This window comes from Acipenser ruthenus, chromosome 1 (assembly GCF_902713425.1).
Source record: "Acipenser ruthenus chromosome 1, fAciRut3.2 maternal haplotype, whole genome shotgun sequence".
NCBI lineage: Eukaryota > Metazoa > Chordata > Actinopteri > Acipenseriformes > Acipenseridae > Acipenser > Acipenser ruthenus.
Window position 1 is genome coordinate 8,148,931 of NC_081189.1, and position 19,964 is coordinate 8,168,894.

The 19,964-nt window shown below is 42.3% G+C and overlaps 1 protein-coding gene across 1 annotated transcript; it reads right to left on the reverse strand.

Annotated features, from left to right (window-relative positions):
* Positions 1–5,230: 5,230 nt before the first annotated feature.
* Positions 5,231–14,921, reverse strand: LOC117973440 (ectoderm-neural cortex protein 1). Its single transcript, XM_034925766.2, has 3 exons — positions 14,463–14,921; positions 10,427–12,232; positions 5,231–7,544 (listed from the first exon to the last, which is right to left on the reverse strand). The coding sequence occupies exon 2, from the start codon at positions 12,224–12,226 to the stop codon at positions 10,451–10,453; it is 1,776 nt and encodes a 591-aa protein (XP_034781657.1). The 5' UTR covers positions 12,227–12,232; positions 14,463–14,921; the 3' UTR covers positions 5,231–7,544; positions 10,427–10,450.
* Between the last annotated feature and the right edge of the window lie 5,043 nt (positions 14,922–19,964).

Consider the following 19,964-nt stretch of genomic DNA (forward strand, 5'->3'; position numbering starts at 1 on the left):
CCAATCAGAAGACAGCATTCCCGTTCCATTCATCTGACAGGTTTATAATAAATAATTAAAACAGTGTAAAAAATACACAATTAAAACTTTGGTCATTTGTGACATAAATTACTCTATATTTTTTCTTAAACTTGGCAATGTAGCGAATTATTTTTGCTGCCACATGTCATAAGAGCATAAGAACATAAGAAAGTTTACAAACGAGAGGAGGCCATTCAGCCCATCTTGCTTGTTTGGTTGATAGTAGCTTATTGATCCCAGAATCTCATCAAGCAGCTTCTTGAAGGATCCCAGGGTGTCAGTTTCAATAACATTACTGGGGAGTTGGTTCCAGACCCTCACAATTCTCTGTGTAAAAAAGTGCCTTCTATTTTCTGTTCTGAATATCCCTTAATCTAATCTCCATTTGTGACCCCTGGTCCTTGTTTCTTTTTTCAGGTCGAAAAAAGTCCCCTGGGTCGACATTGTCAATACTTTTTAGAATTTTGAATGCTTGAATCAGATCACCGAATAGTCTTTTTTGTTCGAGACTGAATAGATTCAATTGTTTTAGCCTGTCTGCATACGACATGCCTTTTAAACCCGGGATAATTATGGTCGTTCTTCTTTGCACTCTTTCTAGAGCAGCAATATCCTTTTTGTAACGAGGTGTCCAGAACTGAACACAATATTCTAGCTGAGGTCTTACTAATGCATTGTAAAGTTTTAACATTACTTCCCTTCATTTAAATTCAACACTTTTCACAATATATCCGTGCATTTTGTTGGCCTTTTTTATAGCTTCCCCACATTGTCTAGATGAAGACATTTCTGAGTCAACATAAACTCCTAGGTCTTTTTCATAGATTCCTTCTTCAATTTCAGTATCTCCCATATGATATTTATAATGCACATTTTTATTGCCTGCGTGCAGTACCTTACACTTTTGTCTATTAAATGTCATTTGCCATGTGTTTGCCCAGTTTTGAATGTTGTCTAGATCATTTTGAATGATCTTTGCTGCTGCAACAGTGTTTGCCACTTCTCCTATTTTTGTGTCGTCTGCAAATTTAACAAGTTTGCTTACAATACCAGAATCTAAATCATTAATGTAGTGTGCTGATCTAGTGCATGTCTATGATTTATTAAGTGCTGATGATCTGCACACCTGCACTGCACTGCCTGTTGGATGCTGTTGGGTAAATTGCTGCTAGTGATATACGAGGGACACAGTCGACTGAGGGCCATGTTTACTTTAAGGACTAGTTTAAGGAATGTTTGCTTAAGGACTGTTTTTTAACACCCTTTTTGATTTATCAAGTCTTGTAAACAGGGCTCTGTATTTCATACAAAAGCAATGTACTGTACAAAGACCCTCCAGAGACAATACTGCCAATACTGTAGAATTGAAATGGACAGTGTTGCAATAGGATTGCAAACATCAAAAAAAGCTAAGGGGACATTAAAAAAACTAAGACAATGAAATCTGAAGGTACTTACATTTTTGTGAATAGGGTCCACAGAATCTATAAAATATGTGTTTTGTATTATTAAATCCTTTCAAATGTTGATAACACTCTTACCTGTAAATGGAAAAAGAAATCTTTGATTAGCTACATTCACAGTAACACAATAAGCTGTGAGGCCGGTGCCTAATGAGTCCAGCTGCCGTGAATGACGGCTGACATTCAAGTCCTTTAGCTTTGTGAGGGAGCTTCTCCGTCATCTCGTTTCTCTGCATGGTCGTGTGAATGTGAAAGGAGAGAGGCAGGCTATTCAGAAGATGCTCTGTGAATAGCATGAATTCGAAGCGTGTTCCCTTTTGTAGTTGTCTAATCTTGAACACAGGTCTAGAGTCAGGGACCAAGGCCACCTATACATTCTGCTCGGCTGTAATCATATCTTGACCTTTTGGAAAGCCAGCAGGCCTTGTTTCCAGCAGAAAGAATTAATGGAAACCGAACCCCCTCATGTTCAGGAAGCAGGCTGTGAATGAAAGCCTTGTTAAGGGCTGGATTATAAACCTCTGGCAGGGTCTTCTCCCTTATCAGGCACTGTTTACCAAGCTTTTTCAGGTGCCTTCTGCAGAGCCAGCAGGTGGTCCTGGGAAATTCTTTTCAGTCTTGTCAGAACACACTGGCTAAAAAGCATTCCCAGCAGGTAGCTGATGGAGAATTGGGGGTAGTGGGGGGTATACAGGCACAACCCAAGCACTTTGAACCATGTGGCCAAGAATGCAGCCCATTTAACCCACCCGCTCGGTCAGTTCCCTGGAATCCACACATTCAGAGACACGCCCACCCCATTCACCCCATTGGAAATGTTTGAGAATGTCAGGTAGAGGCACCAGACACATAACGAAAGTCATGCAGTGCGTGAAAATTTCAGTCAACATTTCGTCACATCGAGGCCAATTTTAACAGTAAATGAATGACATTTGTGTTGTGGTTTCCTTTCAAGTGAATGGAGCATCTCAAAGTGCTATGCAGAGAATGGGAATAAAGCACAAGGGTCATTGATTTTAGAAGACAAACTTGGCAGACGGTTCGTGATCATCGACTCCTATGTAGACAATCCTTCAACAAGTATTGGGACACCGATGGGGGTAGCGTTCAAATCTCATCAATCAGAGTCAATTGCTTTTTGTTTCTTTTTTTGTTTGCTTGTTTTTCCAGCACCAGTTTTTGCAATGTTTTGTTTTGTTTTTTCTTTGCCTGGTGACTGGGAGCTGGATTTTAAACACCAGAACTTGTTTACTCTGCTGGGGCATTCCATAGTAAATAAATGTTTTTTCAACCTGACGTATTCCTGTTTTAGGAATATCTTAGGCAGATATTAACTACATTGCAGATGAAAACGGTTCATTTTAATTGTGTCTTCCTTCAAGTAGACTAATGATTAACATAGGGTGCCCCAATACTTGCTGGATGGTAGTGTACATATTTAAATTTGTAATTTTTTTTGATAATCTTCCATTTTCATTTTAGTCACACTGACAGTTTGTTTTGGTTAAAGCTGCTGACTGGTTATGCTGAACGATAAACACCAACCGTTTGATTTTGTCTAAAGAGATACAAATAGTAGGGTGTGGTGATTCTGGTACTTGTACTTCTACTCGTAATTGCCTTTAAGATGTATATATTGGCAGGTATTCAATAAATCAATTCATTCATTTGTTGATTTCAAAACAAGAAACGCTATCCTTCCCTCACCTTTACAATTGAGTACCAATCAATGGCAATTCATTTTTAATTGTCAGTTTACATCCTGTGTAGCAGTAGGGTACTAAAAATGCCAGTGCCCCGGACTGAGAGGAAAATTCGCTTCCAAGCAGCTTTTAAAACACTCCGTGCGGAAGTGAATTGCCCTTGATTGGTACTCAGTCGTAAAGGTGAGGGAAGGACAGCTTTTCTCATTTTGAGATCAACACATTAATGAATGGATTGATGTAATACCTGCTGATAAATGCTTCTTAAAGGCAATTCCGCGTTTGAGTATGAGTAGCAGCACATCCCTGATAAGTAGTAATAAGTAGTGCTGTTGCATTAGATTAAACCATCATCTCAGTGTCCCTATTGAAGAATTGAGAGGCAATACAAGTAAAAAGATGATGAGCAGACATTGTGTGCAGCCATTGCTGGTTGGTTGGAGAAACTGTACAGCAATTTACACAAGCCTTAGACATGTCTTCCAACCTAATAATAGAAAGATGTGAGCTGTAAATTACACTTTGCTGACAATGGTATCATTTTCACGAGTGAATGGGACAGAAGCTGCCTTTTTATTGTAAGTGTCAGATCTACTTGCTTTTCATTTCAAGCTTGATGGTTTAGCCCTATCAAATGAATATCTCCTGTCATATGTTTTATGATTTTCAGAAGGTTTACTGTGGTACAACATGCAGCAAGCAGAAAGCTGGAAGTTTGAATTTCTCCAAAAAAAAAGAAAAACAGGAAATGTATATTCAGGATTCATGTTGTCCCTTTTCAGTTCAATGGTGAATTTAGAAACACTAAAATAACCTTAGATTCAATGACAAACACTTGAATTCTTTTTCAATGGCTTCGATTTTTTCTTTTTCTTTTTATCCTATTTTTTTTTATCAGTTCAGGGATAGTAAGCCCCATATAGAACTGTTTAATTAAATAAAGTTTTAAATTCATGAAACATGTGAATGAATGAATAAATAAATAAAGTGTAAAAATGGTTAAATGTTGTGATACTTGTTTAATAAATAAAAACAGACCAATAAAAGACCAAAAACTGCTACTGAAAAAGAAAATGCTGATGGATGCTTATGTAACTTTCAACAGCGAAATAAGGGGCATCCAAGTATTCCATAGTCTCTCATCCCACTCAACTCAGTTAGTTTATCAAGACAATAGCTATATTTACCTTGATTTAGTAAGTTTTTTTTATTTTTTTTGCAGTACTATATGTTTTAAATTCTAATGAAATTTCATAGAGGTTTGTGTTAAAATCTGTATGTTTTTCTGTATGTTATATCACAACAGTGCATAGTTACTGTACTCCAGACAGAGTGAATTTCACAATTCGGTGCACACTTTCAAGCTGTGAGGGTCTGGTACCAAAGTAAGACAGTCTGTATTGTACTGGCCACTTCGGTACAGTTGGAGGGTATGTAGATAAGATTATTTAGACATCTCCAATTGCTTAGCAATGCCCTGTCTGTGTGCTGCATTTTAAAGAAAGGTAAAACAAGTCATGGGAAATGTTCAGTCTGCATGGCAATAAAGAGGAAAAAAGCATCTGTCAGGTAATTTCACAAGGAATGCTTATTATCAGAGACATTCACTCTTCCCTTCTGAACTGAAATATATAAGAATACATTCAGTTCTTAATGCTATTTTGTGGATCCATAGTTACACTGCTTTCAGTGGTTTAAAATCTAAAGAAATGCTGTATGGTATTGATGTGAACATCACTGCTGTTGGTAGACAGGGTCTTTCTTTGTGTAAACAGCTGTAAATAAGTCTTCCCCTCTGTCTTTTATGAAAACATGGAAATGATAGTAATTAATAGAACATTATTCAAATCTTTATCTCATCACTTATTAAATTGTGTATTATTATTTTTAACAGCAACCTAGAACAGTTAAATAAGTCGTTATCTAAATAACTTGTTTGTTTAAACGTCAGACTGTAGCCACAGATACCATCTTTCTAAGTTCATAAATGTAAAAGGAGCAATCAAACTGTCATTAATAAATTAATTCAAAAGCACAACCAGATATTTAGAACAAAAGAGAACAACTCTTGAATTTTATTAAATCAGGAATTTCACATTGTGAAAAAAAAAACCACTTGTACAAAATAATATTAAATTGCAGGTAGTCCAAAATGTAAAATTATAAATGCAACAACAACAATGAAAAAAAAAAAAAAACCAACCATCAGCACATTATTATTTGTACACCAGCATATTGCTGAATGCACACATCTAATTGAGTCAGGGCAGGGAAACTATGCATCTCTTATTCAGACAGGTGTCAGGCTCAGTGAAAAGGACACACACAAATACACTAGAAATAGAAGGCTTTGTAATACGTTTCTATGGCAACTTGCAGAGAAAATGGGAAGAACCTCCTTGTCTGCTGGTTTTGGAGTGCAGTGTGCTGTGAATTGTTTTGGGGGTTAAAAGTGGGGGGGTGTTGCACATTTGGAATAGCAGAGCAGCAAGCCAGAATTCTCACAGCAATTGAGAAAAGCAGGGGTCCAAAAGAGTCCCCACAGACACCCAGGCCTAGCCTGTTGGAGTCGATGCTGCAGCCTGCCTGCACACGGCTAAAAGGAAAAGCAGCTGTAACATGTTATCTATCATTTTCCAATCATGCAAGGAATTCAATTCAGGGCTTTTAGGAATATCAAATCTTATAAAACTGTTTTGATTTAAATACACTCTCTTTTTTTGTCCTAGGCAGAAACTACAGTAGCCCAAGGTCAGGTCCATCAGGTTATGCAACTTTGCAACCTAGAGCACAGAAAAACTGTCAGCCTCGGCATTTTTGCATGATATGGGCGAGTTTGAAAAAAAGATTGTTTGGAAATCTCCCAGTTTGTAGTACAAGTTTCAGGTAAGAAAGTGAAACAAGGATTCCAGATTCCTAATACAAGATTCGGAAAGGCTGGGGCGCCAAAAACAAAATAAATACAATTTAGTGATAGAATTAGCTAACTTGAAAACAAGTGTTGCATTTCTTGTTCCATCCAATCTCGAAGCAGTCATTATAACACCAGCAACCACCACAGCGCAGCCCCTGACACACAATTTACACTTTTTTAAAATGGGTTCAGCGTCCAGTACAAATAACTAATAAATAACTTGCTGGGAGAAGACCCTTATCTTATTTCACAGCTCACCCACCTCTCATTAACCCCCTTTTAAGACTAACTGTGTAACCTGACTGTCTGTGACCTCATAGCCTTTACCTTCAGCCTAACACATTTTGTGTAACTGCAGCTCCTGGCCTTATAATCCTTCCATTTCCAACTGGCTGATTCCTGAGACACCCCAGCAACCCGCACCTCCCCTGACTGCTCTCCTAGAATGTGGCAAGGGGGGAGTGGCGGGGGGGATTCGAAGAGAAAAATACAGTTTAAAAAGCCAAGTAAACAAAATGTGCAAAATGATAGCCCAGTCAAACAGAAGGGGCTGTGCATGGGACTAAACAAAAACCTCCAGAAGCATACGAGCAGCAAAACAATAAATATCTAGTAGCTGAGCCGAGGACATCAAATATGTATCTTTACAACAACAACAACAACATCATTCTTCATAAATTATAACATTACATTTAAGGCCAGTATATGTATACTAGCATTTTCACTGTAGAAATACTGCCTGTACAAGTTATTTTTACAAGTTATTTTTTTTTTTTATATTATTGTTATTATCCAGATTCAGTTATAGTCCCAGCTTCTTATCTTGTCTTGCTGGTTTTGCAGTTTCAGGCTGCTCAGATAACAAAGGCAAGCTAAATAACGACCCAGGTTCAGCCTACAACTAGGCCAAGCCCTGGGTTGGTAGAAGGCTGCAAAACCCCAATCATATCTTCACTCAAATTGACATCCCAGGGCTTCAGAACTGCCCGATTTCCTCCACGGCTGGTGTTGGCACTTCAACATGTCATGTCGTGAGGTGACAACCATTTCAAATTTCACACACAAATGGTGGAGTTAAGTCAATGAACATTTCTAATGGTGCGTTCTGCGCTGATGTAAACCCCTGTCCTTTTCTTTTCCTTTGTGAGGGCTGATTAATGTTGACAGTAATCCTTGATTACAGAAGCTCATCTGGAGAACGCAGCTTCATTATTTCATATTTAAACAACACGATGTCTCTAAATGCACAGAACAGGAGGCTGGTCCTTCATGTCCAGCTTGTGGTGCAGACATTCCGAGGGTAGACATCATTTTCTTCAAGAAGTCTCCCACCCATGATCCCCCCCTCCCAAATCCCCAATCCCCTTTATCCTTCATGCCATGTGGTAAAGTTTACTTCTTCACAGTAGATGTCCATTAGATTTGTTGCAAGAACAGCATTATCTGAAAAAAACAAGAGAGAAGCATGTCAAACAAATGCAGCACTGTCCAAATCCTTACTGGAGGAATACACTTGCAGTACAAAGGGATCAAAGGGATGGTTCATAACTGCAAACATGATTCCAACCCTCACTAATGTCACCTGCAGTTTTAAATACAACTGATTTGAGATTTGGTGTTGTGTACCCCATCTTAACTCAGCTGTTTAAATTTGAATTCTCTTCACTTGCTTTGTCAATAGAATGATTTAGATAACAAAAACGCTGGTGTGCGTTTGAACTTTAACCCTTGACCCACAATGGGTTACAAAAAATCCAGTAAAATAGCTTTTATATGGTTAAACAAAGGACAGGTCGTGGGTGCGGCAGTTCTTTCTGTAAATCAGTTTCGTTTGCAGTCTTTAATAGCTTAAACTAAAATTAGTTTAGACTGTCCGTTATTTATTTATTTTTTTTAATAGTGTTTTGCTTCCTTCTTGGCTGAAGTTTCAAAAATAGCTTTTGTACTAACAAGCTTCCACTGTGCCACCCCCCACACAAATGTATTTCATTCACAGTAATAAACATGATTTGTGATCTTTGGCAAAGGACAGGGTATCTGTCTCATTGCTGTAAAGCAAGAATAGCAATTAGCCAGCAATTTCCACTTCCAGCGTTTGGAACACAAAGAAGCCCAAATGTAAAGACCGCTAGCATGAATGTGCCGTGGTAAATAATACACCAGCACACAGACACCCTGTGTGCTCGAACATTAAGCTAGTCTCACTTACAATATAATTACACAGAGAGCACCACGTAATTAAACATGGCTGCTGTACCAATTGCTGCCTGTTATCTGGGATGAAACCTCACAGGCAAGAATTGCAGGCGCAGCACTGTGGCAGAAACAGCAGTAAATTACAGCAGGGCTTCAATTGGTTACAAATGATGATTTAATCACACACCAGTCTTAGTTTACTGTGTGTAACTAATGCAAAGGGGCTGAAGCGACTGCTTTCTTAAAGACTAACAGGTATTGGACCTTAACGGCTATGAAAACAAAATGCAGTTAGGGATTCATTTCCTTTTCCTCTTCCAAACCACTGATTTAACAGAACAGGATAACAACATTGTCCTTGGGCCCCTTTGTAACCAGCAGGGACTGTTTGAAGAGAATTAACAGCCGGCAACAAAGGAACCTCAGTTTTGAAATTAACTGCAGCCAACCAAGGTGGGGAGCATTCCATATGGAAACAAAGGTGCTGCTGGAAGCCTGAACAAAGGGATCTCTTGGGTTTAACATTGTAGCTTAGAAAAATACAGGGGAATGACATCAAGAGACACTTTTTTTATTATTTGTTTATTTGTTTTCAAAAACATTTAATGTGAAGAACAAAAGAGTAGATAAATGTAACTTCTCTATGCTGAAATTATAAAAGAGCAATTATTTTTGACACCCCAGTGAAAGTTACATTATCAATTCTGGACCGTGATTCCTAATTAAAACCTACATTTAAAAAAAGAAATCCCAAGTGGGGGGTGGGGTGGGGGGAGGCACACAACTGACTCTGTTTTCTAAGCCTACTGTCAAACTCCACCGTTTCTTTCTTGTTTCAGCCCCACAGCTAACCCAAGCTCCTTCTGTCACACTACCATCCACCCTGTGCTTCAAAGACAAAGGGGCTGCTGATTTGACTTTTAAACAAATCTGTTACGGCTCTCCTTTCGGATAGCCTGCCACTAAAACCTGTCTGACGAAGACTGGGGCATACAAATCCCGAACAGGAGATGGATACTGCAGTAGCCAGCCAGGGAGGATAACAGGCTGTTAATTGCACTTTTGATTGCTTTCTACCCAAGGTCTCTTCTCATAACCCCATTCAACACCAGTCAGCTCATATTGAACCAAAATTACTGATGAAATCCGATAAGCCAACATTAAAACAAATGAAAACGGCTTGTTTAATATGTGAATTTAATATTTGTGGTGTTTGTTTTCAATATGTCAATTCTGAACATGCTGTTAACACTGGTTTTCCATCAAGCGAATCTGAACCCCCCGTATTTTCAGTACCAGGGTCTGGTTAAGAAGTGCATAACAAAAGGGCTCGTATTGATTAAAAAAATATTTGAGGGCAGCAGAAACTAAACTCAGTTTAGCAAGCAATGCACCCTAAATCAAACAGCACTGCTTTGTGCTTTGTATATAAAACCTTTTTTTACAGAGGCTGAAACCAAATATAGATTTTTAAAGACGGCAAACATAAACTGCCCAGAAGAATAAACTGTACCACAGTTATGTTCAAGTGGCTTGGACAGTCACAGTCCCTTAAGGACTGGACAGATTTATGAGCGTCCAGGCTTAAGAAAATGACATTGTTAGGGACAGGATTGGCTGTGGTCTCATCAAGTTTGATCAGTGTCATGTTTCAGCAAATAAAGATAAAGTTGGTCTTCACGGTCATAACCAGCATATGCTCTTAGACAGACCTAATCTGATTAGGATTATTTTACTATGCGAGGACTGAATACACTCTCTGGAATTCAATAATGGTTTTAGACAGGCCTCTTTTCAAACTGTATAAAGGGAAGCAGCTAATACTTGCATGTGTTTATCTGGAAGCCATCGGAGCTAGTTATGTGTAAGCCGCCAAATAAACCCCTGGTAATGTAAAAGAAAATAGGTTTGGGTGTTTAATATCGCTTTGCTCGTTTCGTGCTGCATTGCGCTGTGCTGTGTTTGAATTTGTGGTACTGTAAAATAGCCACTTAGTACCACTGGTTCCACATACATACAAACAGACAGTCAGTTACATTTTGAATTTATATAATGCAGCTCTTATTAACCCTATACTGTATACATATGCATTGCATCTAAACACAGAATGATAGGAATGTGTTTCTTACCTTGGGTGTTTTGAAGCTTCATTTCTAAGATGGAAGGTGCTTCCAGGTACTGACAAACGCTGTTGGAATGAGTGAATAGGGCACTGTAGTTAGGCTGCTCCAGGTGTCCTGTGTGGGGTCGTAGCAGTCCAGTGTTTTGCACCTCTGCGTGCCAAAATAGCCCCCGACTACATACAGCTTGTTTCCAGAAGCCACAGCCTGACAGCTCATGCGTTTTGCTGTAACGTCCCCTACTTTAGTCCACTGGTAGGTCTCGCTGTTGAACTTGTAGGCTGAGCATGCCGAGAATTCTGTATCACCTCCTATAACAAAAATCTGGTTACCAAGCACAGCTGCAGCTGTGTATCGCCAGGGCTGTGGGCAGGTGGCTGGCACTGTCCATCTGTTCTCCAGCGGATCATAGCACTGCACTTTGGGGAGCTTGTCATGACTGACGCTGGTGCCGCCAAAGGCAAACAGCTTCAGTTTGACGCTGACCACAGCGGCGTTGCTCACCCCTTCCCTGAGAGGGGCCACCATGGTCCACTTATTGGTGGCTGGGTCGTACTGTTCAACCTGCTTGAGGGACACCGATGGAGATGCTGGGAGACACCCTGTGGCTGCCGTGTGCCCACCTACTACATACAGACAGTGCTTAAGCTCTGCAGAGCCATGGCCAAACCTGGCGATAAGCATGGGGGCTGCCTTGGACCACTCCTCATGCAGGGTGTCGTAGACCCAAACATCTTTGGACACCCCATTTTCTGAGCCCCGGCCCCCAGTGATGTAGACCTTGCACTCAATGGCACAGGCACTGAACTCCTTGCGAGGGCTGGGGATGTCTGTCTTGGGGATGATCTCTTTTGCTTTCTGGTCCACCAGGTAGAGCTTGTCACACATGAACGTTTGGCCTCCCAAGAGGAACAGGGCATGACTGGTCTTGCGGGGACGGGCACACAAGCTAGTGACCACCCCATCGTTCTGCAAGATCTTTAGCTTACAGCGGATAGCCTCCTCCACCAGCTCCTTGCTCTGGGCCTGCTTGTTGATGAGCTCCTCCGTGGAGACATTCTCCATCAGAAAGATGGCAGGCAGGAGGGCCAGCCTGACTGTGCGCAGCAGCTCTGGGAGGTAGCAGTGCCTCTTCTTCAGGTCGTAGTTCACCCAGTTAAGGGCAGAGTCGTAAACAACTCTTTCGTCCTCCGTCTCCAGTTCTTCGTTGGAGAGCAGCTGCACCAGCATGTCTTTGGGCAGCTGCAGGAAGTCCTCGGACTTGCTGATGGCTGGGAAGTTGCTCAGGCACATCCCCCAGGAGAGCTCAAACAGCCTGGTGCACTGATGGGCATCCGAGAACAGCAGCATGCCCAGGCAGTTGGTGGGATGCAGGTTCTTCTCCAGGAACTCGGCACAGGCGTCCCGGATGTCCTGGAACTGCAGCATGTCTCCAGCCTCCAGGAGCGACTCTGCGTTGTCCTCGTTGATGATGACCCGCGAGGAGTAGGCATAGTCCAGCAGCAGCTCCAGCACCTCGGGGTGGATGGAGTCATGGAAGTTCACTTCGCTGGCTTGGCTCTCCCGCAGACCCCCGCTGAACATGGCCTCGAAGTATCGGCTGCAGGCAGCCAGCACCGCCCGGTGGCAGGGGAAGGAACGGTTCCCCGCGTGCAGCAGGACGTCAGTAAAGAGCCTCTGCTGCCTCAAGGCGTTGAGGTGCGTCAGGACGCTGTCCGCGTACGAAGACTTGTGGAAGAGGTATACGTTCAAGGAGCCCGTACTGGAACGGGACTTGCGATTCTCGTGAATACAGACTGACATTTTCATTGAATCCTGCAAAGAAAAAAAGATACAATGAGCACTCTCTAAAAGGAGGGTTCCTTTATCTCCAACCAGTGTGTGCCCTTATTATTAGTATTATTATTAGCAGTAGTAGTAGTTGTAGTAGTAGTAGTATTATTAGTAGTAGTAATACTAATACTAATGTGTTTAGTTGTGATATCCATGTTTGATATTTTAAAAAAATCTGTCAGCATCATTTTAGATACCAACTGTTATATACTAATATATACTGTTCTATTACAAAACTACGCCTAAATGAAGGTGTGACTATTGCAAAAGCCATGGTCTCTACCACTCTGCAACTTCATCATTAGCAGGTAAAACGACACCTTTCTCAAAATATAGTATTAACAACCGTTTCTGCTCAGGATGATGTTCATCTGAGAGACCTACTATTCCCAAAGCAATACTGAGCAAAGCAACGTTTTAGCCTTTAATGTCAGTTTCGTGTGACGGGTCCACACAGCATAGCATGGAAAAGGAATTATGTGGAATTAAAGAGCTGCGTATCCAGTAAATTACTCAGCAGGCTGCATCGATACTCCCTAATGTCGATCCTGCACTCTCTTGGGATGGCCACATTCTGTGTTAGTGGTTCTATTAGCACATAGATCGCCTCAAGAGCACGTGTTAATAGGCTAGATTGCAAATGCGGTCATATGGATGGGACACTGCACCCTCTGTCATAGTCTTGGTCTATCTGTCACACTGCGTTGCATTCGTGTGTAGTTCTAGCTGGCCTCAAAACATTGAACACACAGCTACACAAAATGAGATCGCAAGTCTACCAGAAGCCAACAGCAGTACAGTATTTCATGTTTAATTTCGAAATGCCACATTTTTCATTTTTGTCACTTTTTCCTTAAGTATGTGGAAAACTACAAAGCGGTATGTAATTCAATATGTTAACGTAACATTATTTAGCTGGTTTCATTCGACTTTATAAAGCAAAATGAGTTTATTCGATAGGGTGATGCACGTTTGGCCATAGCGGTCGTTAACATAGTTGAGAAAGTTAATGGCAAGTTGATTTGTCGATGCTACAGAGTATGAAATTAAACTTTTCTGTCGAATTAACTACACACATAAATGATGCATCCCATCACAGAAATTGGGATGCCACGCCACATCTGATACCCTTGTAATGTACGATTCTGGACCATGAAATGAATGCAGCCCAGCAAACACGGCGACTCGGTAACTTTTAAAAAAATGCTTTCTAAAAAACACGAGAGGAAGCGCTGCAGAAATTACACACAAAGGTATCGACATCAATATGTTGTGTATTCAAATGTGTATTTTGACTAGAAATTGAATATTTAAATAATAGAGATTAAAAAGAAAGTTAAACAGTGCATGTGTTTTCCTACTTTTGATCTTCACAGAGGTGCTAGGTGGTGTTGGCATGGTAACCACTGGCCTATGCAATATTTTACTATTTTAAATTGTAATCCTTAGGTATAGGGCACTAACGCGTCAGACCAATCTTTACCAGAGTTATTTTCACGAATGAGAAAACTCGTAACTTCTGACAGTAAGGTAGAACAGACAGCAGTGTCCCATCTCTGGCTTTCCTCTGTTTATTTGTTTTGGAGCCACTAACCCAAACTGACCCTTGAGTGACTGCAAAGAACCATGAGATCACCAAAGACACATTAGCCGAGTTAAACATGGGACCCCGTTAGGTTTTTTTTTGTTTTCTGTTTTTCTTTTTTTAAATCAATGAAAAATAACATGCGTTTTTCATTATGCTTTATGTGCCCCGTTTATCAGTTATCCTATCACCTACAATACAACTACGTACATGCAGTCCCTATCTCGCACAAAGCCTGTTTGCAGGAAAGGTTTGCATTGATAAATCCATTTTATTTAATGAAATGACATCTTCACTGACCTGTGCATGCTGCAATCTAATATTTTAAGATTTATACCAGAAAAAGAAAGGAAAGTTTTACTGTTCGCATATAAATAAATCACTGGATAGCACATGAAGGTAGGTGGTCAAAGTCCACGTAGCGCTTTTCATCCCTGATCGAAGGCTGAATAAAGATTATGTATCGCGTCGGCACATCAGCTCGTAAACTGCATCGAGCGGCTCGTCTTTTTAAACTTCATCCTCCCAGAAACACATAACCTTGTCTAAAGGCTTTCGATCCTTCGTTCGACTGCGACTGTATTAAAAACAGCCCACGTAGCGCCACTAGAATACCAGTTTACTTACCAATTTATAGTGAGCACATAGTTCAGAACAATCCTTTAGTATCCGGCCATGCCACTTGAGTATACACCACGGTGTTCACAAAGCTGGGACGCTCTGAATCGACCCCCTGTGCCCGTGTGTCCGCGGTGAAGCGCTTTTAAAAGGAGTGGACGCGTCTTTATCCTTTTCGTTTCCTCTTTGTACTGCGTGATGCTATGCTTATGTGCCATCAAAGTTTGAGCACTCGCAACACTGTGCTGTATGTTCCCTTTTCCCCGGTATCCCCACACTGTGTTGGAGTATAGCTGTGTGACACGATCCAGTAGGGATTTTGTTGGAGTCCTTTCCTCTGGCCAGTCGTCTTGCTTGCTTTTAATGTGATCGCTATGCAGCGTGTGTAAGTGTGTCTGCTTGGGTTAGTCAATGGGACTGCATTTGAAGCGCTGTGAGGGAGGATCTTCAGACAGTGGGAAGAAAGAGGAGGGGCATGGAAAGTGCCAGGCTTCAGAGAGAATGAGAAAGAAACGTGAACAATACAAACCAACAGAAGCACTATGTAGTTCCTATAGTTCTAGTGCAATTCAAACAAGTGGCTAAACAATTTCGGATTGGGATGATAAGGGGAGTGACGAGTTAGATTAGAATTAGTATATGTAATGTTTTCCGTGTAGGTGTAGCTCAATCATAAAAAGAGATTTAAAATAATAAAGAGTGAATGAATACAATGCATTAAAAATCATTATGATAATGTGTGTGTGTGTGCTGAAATGTTTGCATTACTTTTTACTGTTTAGCGGTATATATAAAGCAGCAGTCTTTATATTAATAATGAACGAAGGTATCCTTTAAATATATTTTCTTCACGTTGGGCTGATCCCTGAAGCTAACGTCCTTAGTGCTGGACAGAGCGGCTCTAATAGGAAATATGTGAAATATGTATTCCTAGTATAATCAATCAATGAATTATTATCTCAGAATCGATTCTGCACGTATGTTTCTTTCCTGCAAAAGTATTGTTAAACTGTAGCTTTTGTTGGCAAATGATCAATTGAGGCACCTATATCTGAGATCTTACCGTGTGCCGGGGTGCAGTATGCTAAAATGGTCTCTCTGTTCTTTCATTTTTAACCTCTCACGTGAGGAATTCTGGATAGGAAAAAGACAAGCAATGTAATATGTTCCCTCTCCGCAGCTACTCCCCGAAAAGCTCTGGGGAAATTAGGTTCAGTCCCCGTCCGCCAATACCTCCAACAAGACAAGCTACCAACCCCTGCTGGACAAAGATAGCCAGTACTACTGTACTGCAGCTGTGCGCTTAACCTCACAGTATGGAGCGGTGAATCGAAACTGTCCCTCCCGAGTTTGCGTCCCTGATGGGGATCCTGCTGCTTCATCACCATCTAGAAAGTTCAAATTCGACTTCAGCTTCAATAAACCAGGGCGGCACAGCAGCAAGAGCATATGCTTTTCTATGGTGTTCGCCGTACCTTCAGAGAATACTAAAAACAGGTTCGTTTAAGGCACAAGGGACTAATATTCTTTCTCAATTTGCACTGACAGAGTGACCTAATTAACACTGCAGAACACAGCTGACATCCAGCCAGACAAGACTGAGACTGTCGCCTTGTGGAAATCCACAAGCTGCTGTCAAGCAAGTCCATTAAACACAGTGAGCGAGCGTGAGAAAGCAGATTCACGACACAATGCACATTTACAGTGCATATAAAACGCGCCTTTAATGAGATGTGCGCACCAATGTATACAACATTAAAACATCAGGCATGGATGTCAAAATAAAAAATCTGTGTGCATTTCCCAATGATTGTGTTTTAAAAGAAAAAAAGGACTAATATTAGAAAGTGGAAAATATTGTGCCATATTTACTCTCCTTCTTTCTGAGTGTATAACACTGTAATAGCTTCAGCAAGTGGAAATTTGAAATAAACACTAAATTCAGTAAGTGCTATATTTAAAAAAAAACTGTCCACCATCCAAAAAAAATAAATAAACATGCTAAATGGTTTGGAATCGACGCTACTGTACAAAACTGCTTTAAGTAGCTTATGGGAAATCTAACACAGAAAGTTCCCATGTTTCGTAGGTCAAAGTGCACGTGTATGGTGAAAGTCAGTATTCAAAATTGGGACGATATCGCCGCCTAGTGGCGGTATATTGAATAGCACCGTAAGTATATTATATTATTATTATTATTATTATTATTATTATTATTATTATTATTTATTTATTTATTTCTTAGCAGACAGCCTTATCCAGGGCGACTTACAGTCGTAAACAAATACATTTCAAGAATCACAGTACAAGTATTAATACAATTAAGAGCAAAATAAAATACAATGACTTCGGTTTTAGCAAGTACAAGTATATGACAAAATACGATTCAATAACGGAGCAGATAACAGTGTCAGTGATAGTTATATAAGGATATAATTAAATACAAAATACTACAGATTAAATAACACTTGTGACAGATTACAGTACTCTAAAGTACAGGATTAAATGCAGTAAAATAGGGAGCAGATAAGAGCAAGTAAAGCGCATTTAAGGAAGAGTGATAAGTGTCCAGAGGGAAAAGAGGAGTTCTACAGGTGCTGTCTGAAGAGGTGAGTCTTGAGGAGGCGCCAGAAGGTGGTCAGGGACTGGGCAGTCCTGACATCTGTAGGAAGGTCATTCCACCACTGCGGAGCGAGGGTGGAGAAGGAGCGGGCTCTGGAGGCAGGGGAGTGTAGAGGAGGTACAGCCAGTCTTCTAGTGCAGGAGGAGCGGAGAGGTCGAGTGGGGGTGTAGGGAGAGATTAGGGTCTGGAGGTAGCTGGGTGCAGTCTGGTCAAGGCATCTGTAGGCGAGTACAAGAGTCTTGAACTGGATGCGAGCGGTGATCGGGAGCCAGTGGAGTGAGCGGAGCAGTGGAGTTGCGTGGGAGAAGCGAGGCAGAGAGAACACCAGGAGAGCAGCGGAGTTCTACATGTGCTGGAGTGGACAGGTGGCGGACGTAGGGAGGCCAGCCAGGAGGGAGTTGCAGTAGTCTAGGCGGGAGAGTACCAGGGCCTGGACCAGGAGCTGGGTGGCATACTTGGTGAGGAAGGGTCGGATTCTTTGTATGTTGCTCAGGAAGAATCGGCAAGTGCGTGCCAGAATGGAGATGTGCTGGGAATAAGAGAGGCAGGGGTCCAGGGTGACTCCGAGGTTCTTAGCTGAGGAGGAGGGAGAGAGTGTGTTAGATTCCAGAGGAATGGAGATAGAGAGGTCAGAGGAGGAGGAGGAGGGAAAGAAAAGGAGTTCAGATTTAGAGAGGTTGAGTTTGAGGTGATGCGAGTGCATCCAGGAGGAGATAGCAGACAGACAGGTAGAGATATGGGAGGGGATGGTGGAGTCAGAGGGGGGAAGGAGACGAAAATCTGAGCATCATCAGCATAGAAATGGTATGAGAAACCATAGGATGTGATGAGGGGGCCCAGGGAGCGGGTGTAGAGAGAGAACAGGAGAGGACCCAAGACTGACCCTTGGGGGACTCCTGTTGAGAGAGGGCGAGGTGTGGAGGTTGCTTCACGCCAGGTTACCTGGTAAGTGCGGTTGGAGAGGTAGAAGGAGAACCAGGCCAGAGCAGTGCCAGAGATTCCCAGGTCAGCGAGAGAGGATAGTAGAATAGAGTGATCGACAGAATCAAAGGCAGCAGAGAGGTCGAGGAGAATTAGGACAGAGGAGAGAGAGGCAGCTCGGGCAGAATTTAGTGAGTTGGTGACAGACAGGAGGGCGGTTTCAGTGGAGTGAGCAGAGCGGAAGCCAGATTGGAGAGGGTCCAGCAGAGACTGGTTGGACAGGAAAGCATTGAGCTGGCGGTGTACAGCCCGCTCGAGGGTTTTGGAGAGGAAGGGTAAGAGGGAGACAGGACGGTAGCTCTGGAGGGAGGTGGGGTCGAGGGTAGGTTTTTTGAGGAGGGGAGTGATAGAGGCTTGTTTGAAGGCAGAGGGAAAGAGACCAGAAAGGAGAGAGGTGTTGAGAAGGGAGGAGATGAAGGGAAGTAGAGCAGGAGCAGCAGCTTGAAAGAGTGGGGAGGGGGTCCAGGGCACATGTGGTGGGTTTATGACCCTGGAGCAGGGAGGAGAGGTCAGAGTCTGAGAGGGGAGAGAAGGTGGAGAAGGAGGGTGAGTTAGTAGGGGATGCAGTGGGTGTAGGGGTTGGAGTGGGAGGGGGTGGGGGGAGGGAGAGGTGTTAAAGAGTTTGCAGATATCTGAGATTTTAGAAGAGAAGAAAAAGACAAAGTCATCAGAGGAGATAAAGGAGGGAGGAGGAGAGGGGTTTAGGAGGGAGGAGAAGGTAGAGAATAGTTTACGTGGGTTGTTAGTGGAGGAGAGGAGAGAGCGGTAGAGGTCTAGGGCAGCAGAGAGTTTGGTTCTCTTCCATTTCTTTTCAGCAGATCACAGTGTGGTTCTTGCTGAGCGGAGCATAGAGGATAGCCAGGGTTCGGGAGGGGAGGGGCAAGCAGGTCGGGAGGTGAGGGGACAGGGGAGTCGAGGGAGGAGGTGAGGGAGGAGAAGAGGGTGGAGGTAGCAGAGTCTACAGAGAGTTGGAAGAAGGAGTCGATAGGAGGGAGGTGAGAGAGAGCGGTGGAGGCAAGGACAGAGGGGGAGAGAAGCGGAGGTTATGGCGAGAGGTGACAGTGGGGGTAGGAGGCGCCGGGAGAGAGGGGAGAGACAGAGGAAAAGAGCTGAAATAGTGATCAGAGAGGTCCAGAGGGGTGACAGAGAGGGTGGAGGGGCAGCAGGCCCTGGAGAAGGTGAGGTCCAGTTGACGGCAAGCTTTGTGGGTGGGTGGGTGGGTGGGGGGGGGGGGGGGGGGGGGGTTGGAGAGAGACAGAAGTCGAAGGAGTGAAGGAGAGTGAGGAATCCGGCAGAGTGGCTGGGGTTGGAGAGATGGATATTGAAATCACCTAACAGGGCCCCACGATGGAAGGGGTAAGGGTTCTTTATGGGCCTCTGACATGCCTGGGCCCGGTTCAACTGGATCCGTTGGAACCCCTCTTTGCACACCCTGGCCCAGATTAGTCTAATCACAATGGATCACTGCACTGTACATGTTGAAAAGCTGGATCACTGCACTGTACATATTGAAAAGCTGGATCACTGCACTGTACATGTTGAAAAGCTGGATCACTGCACTGTACATGTTGAAAAGCTGGATCACTGCACTGTACATATTCAAGCTTATAGGAGCACAAACATTAGAAATATGTTTTGCCAATTTGTCCTAACGGGTTTAACATAAAATGATCTCCTCTGTGTTTGTGTTTGTGTGACTAAATTACAACTTGCTTTGCTATTACGTTATAATTATTATTGTTGTGATTTTTTTATTTGTATTGAACGATATAATCTTATAAAACAGTGACATCTGAATGTGATGGCTAAAATAATCACAGTAAAATAGTTGGGGGATTAGATCAGTTTCATGAAATCTTTAGGTGCACACACACAACTCAAAACATAACGCTGTATATAGACCGCCC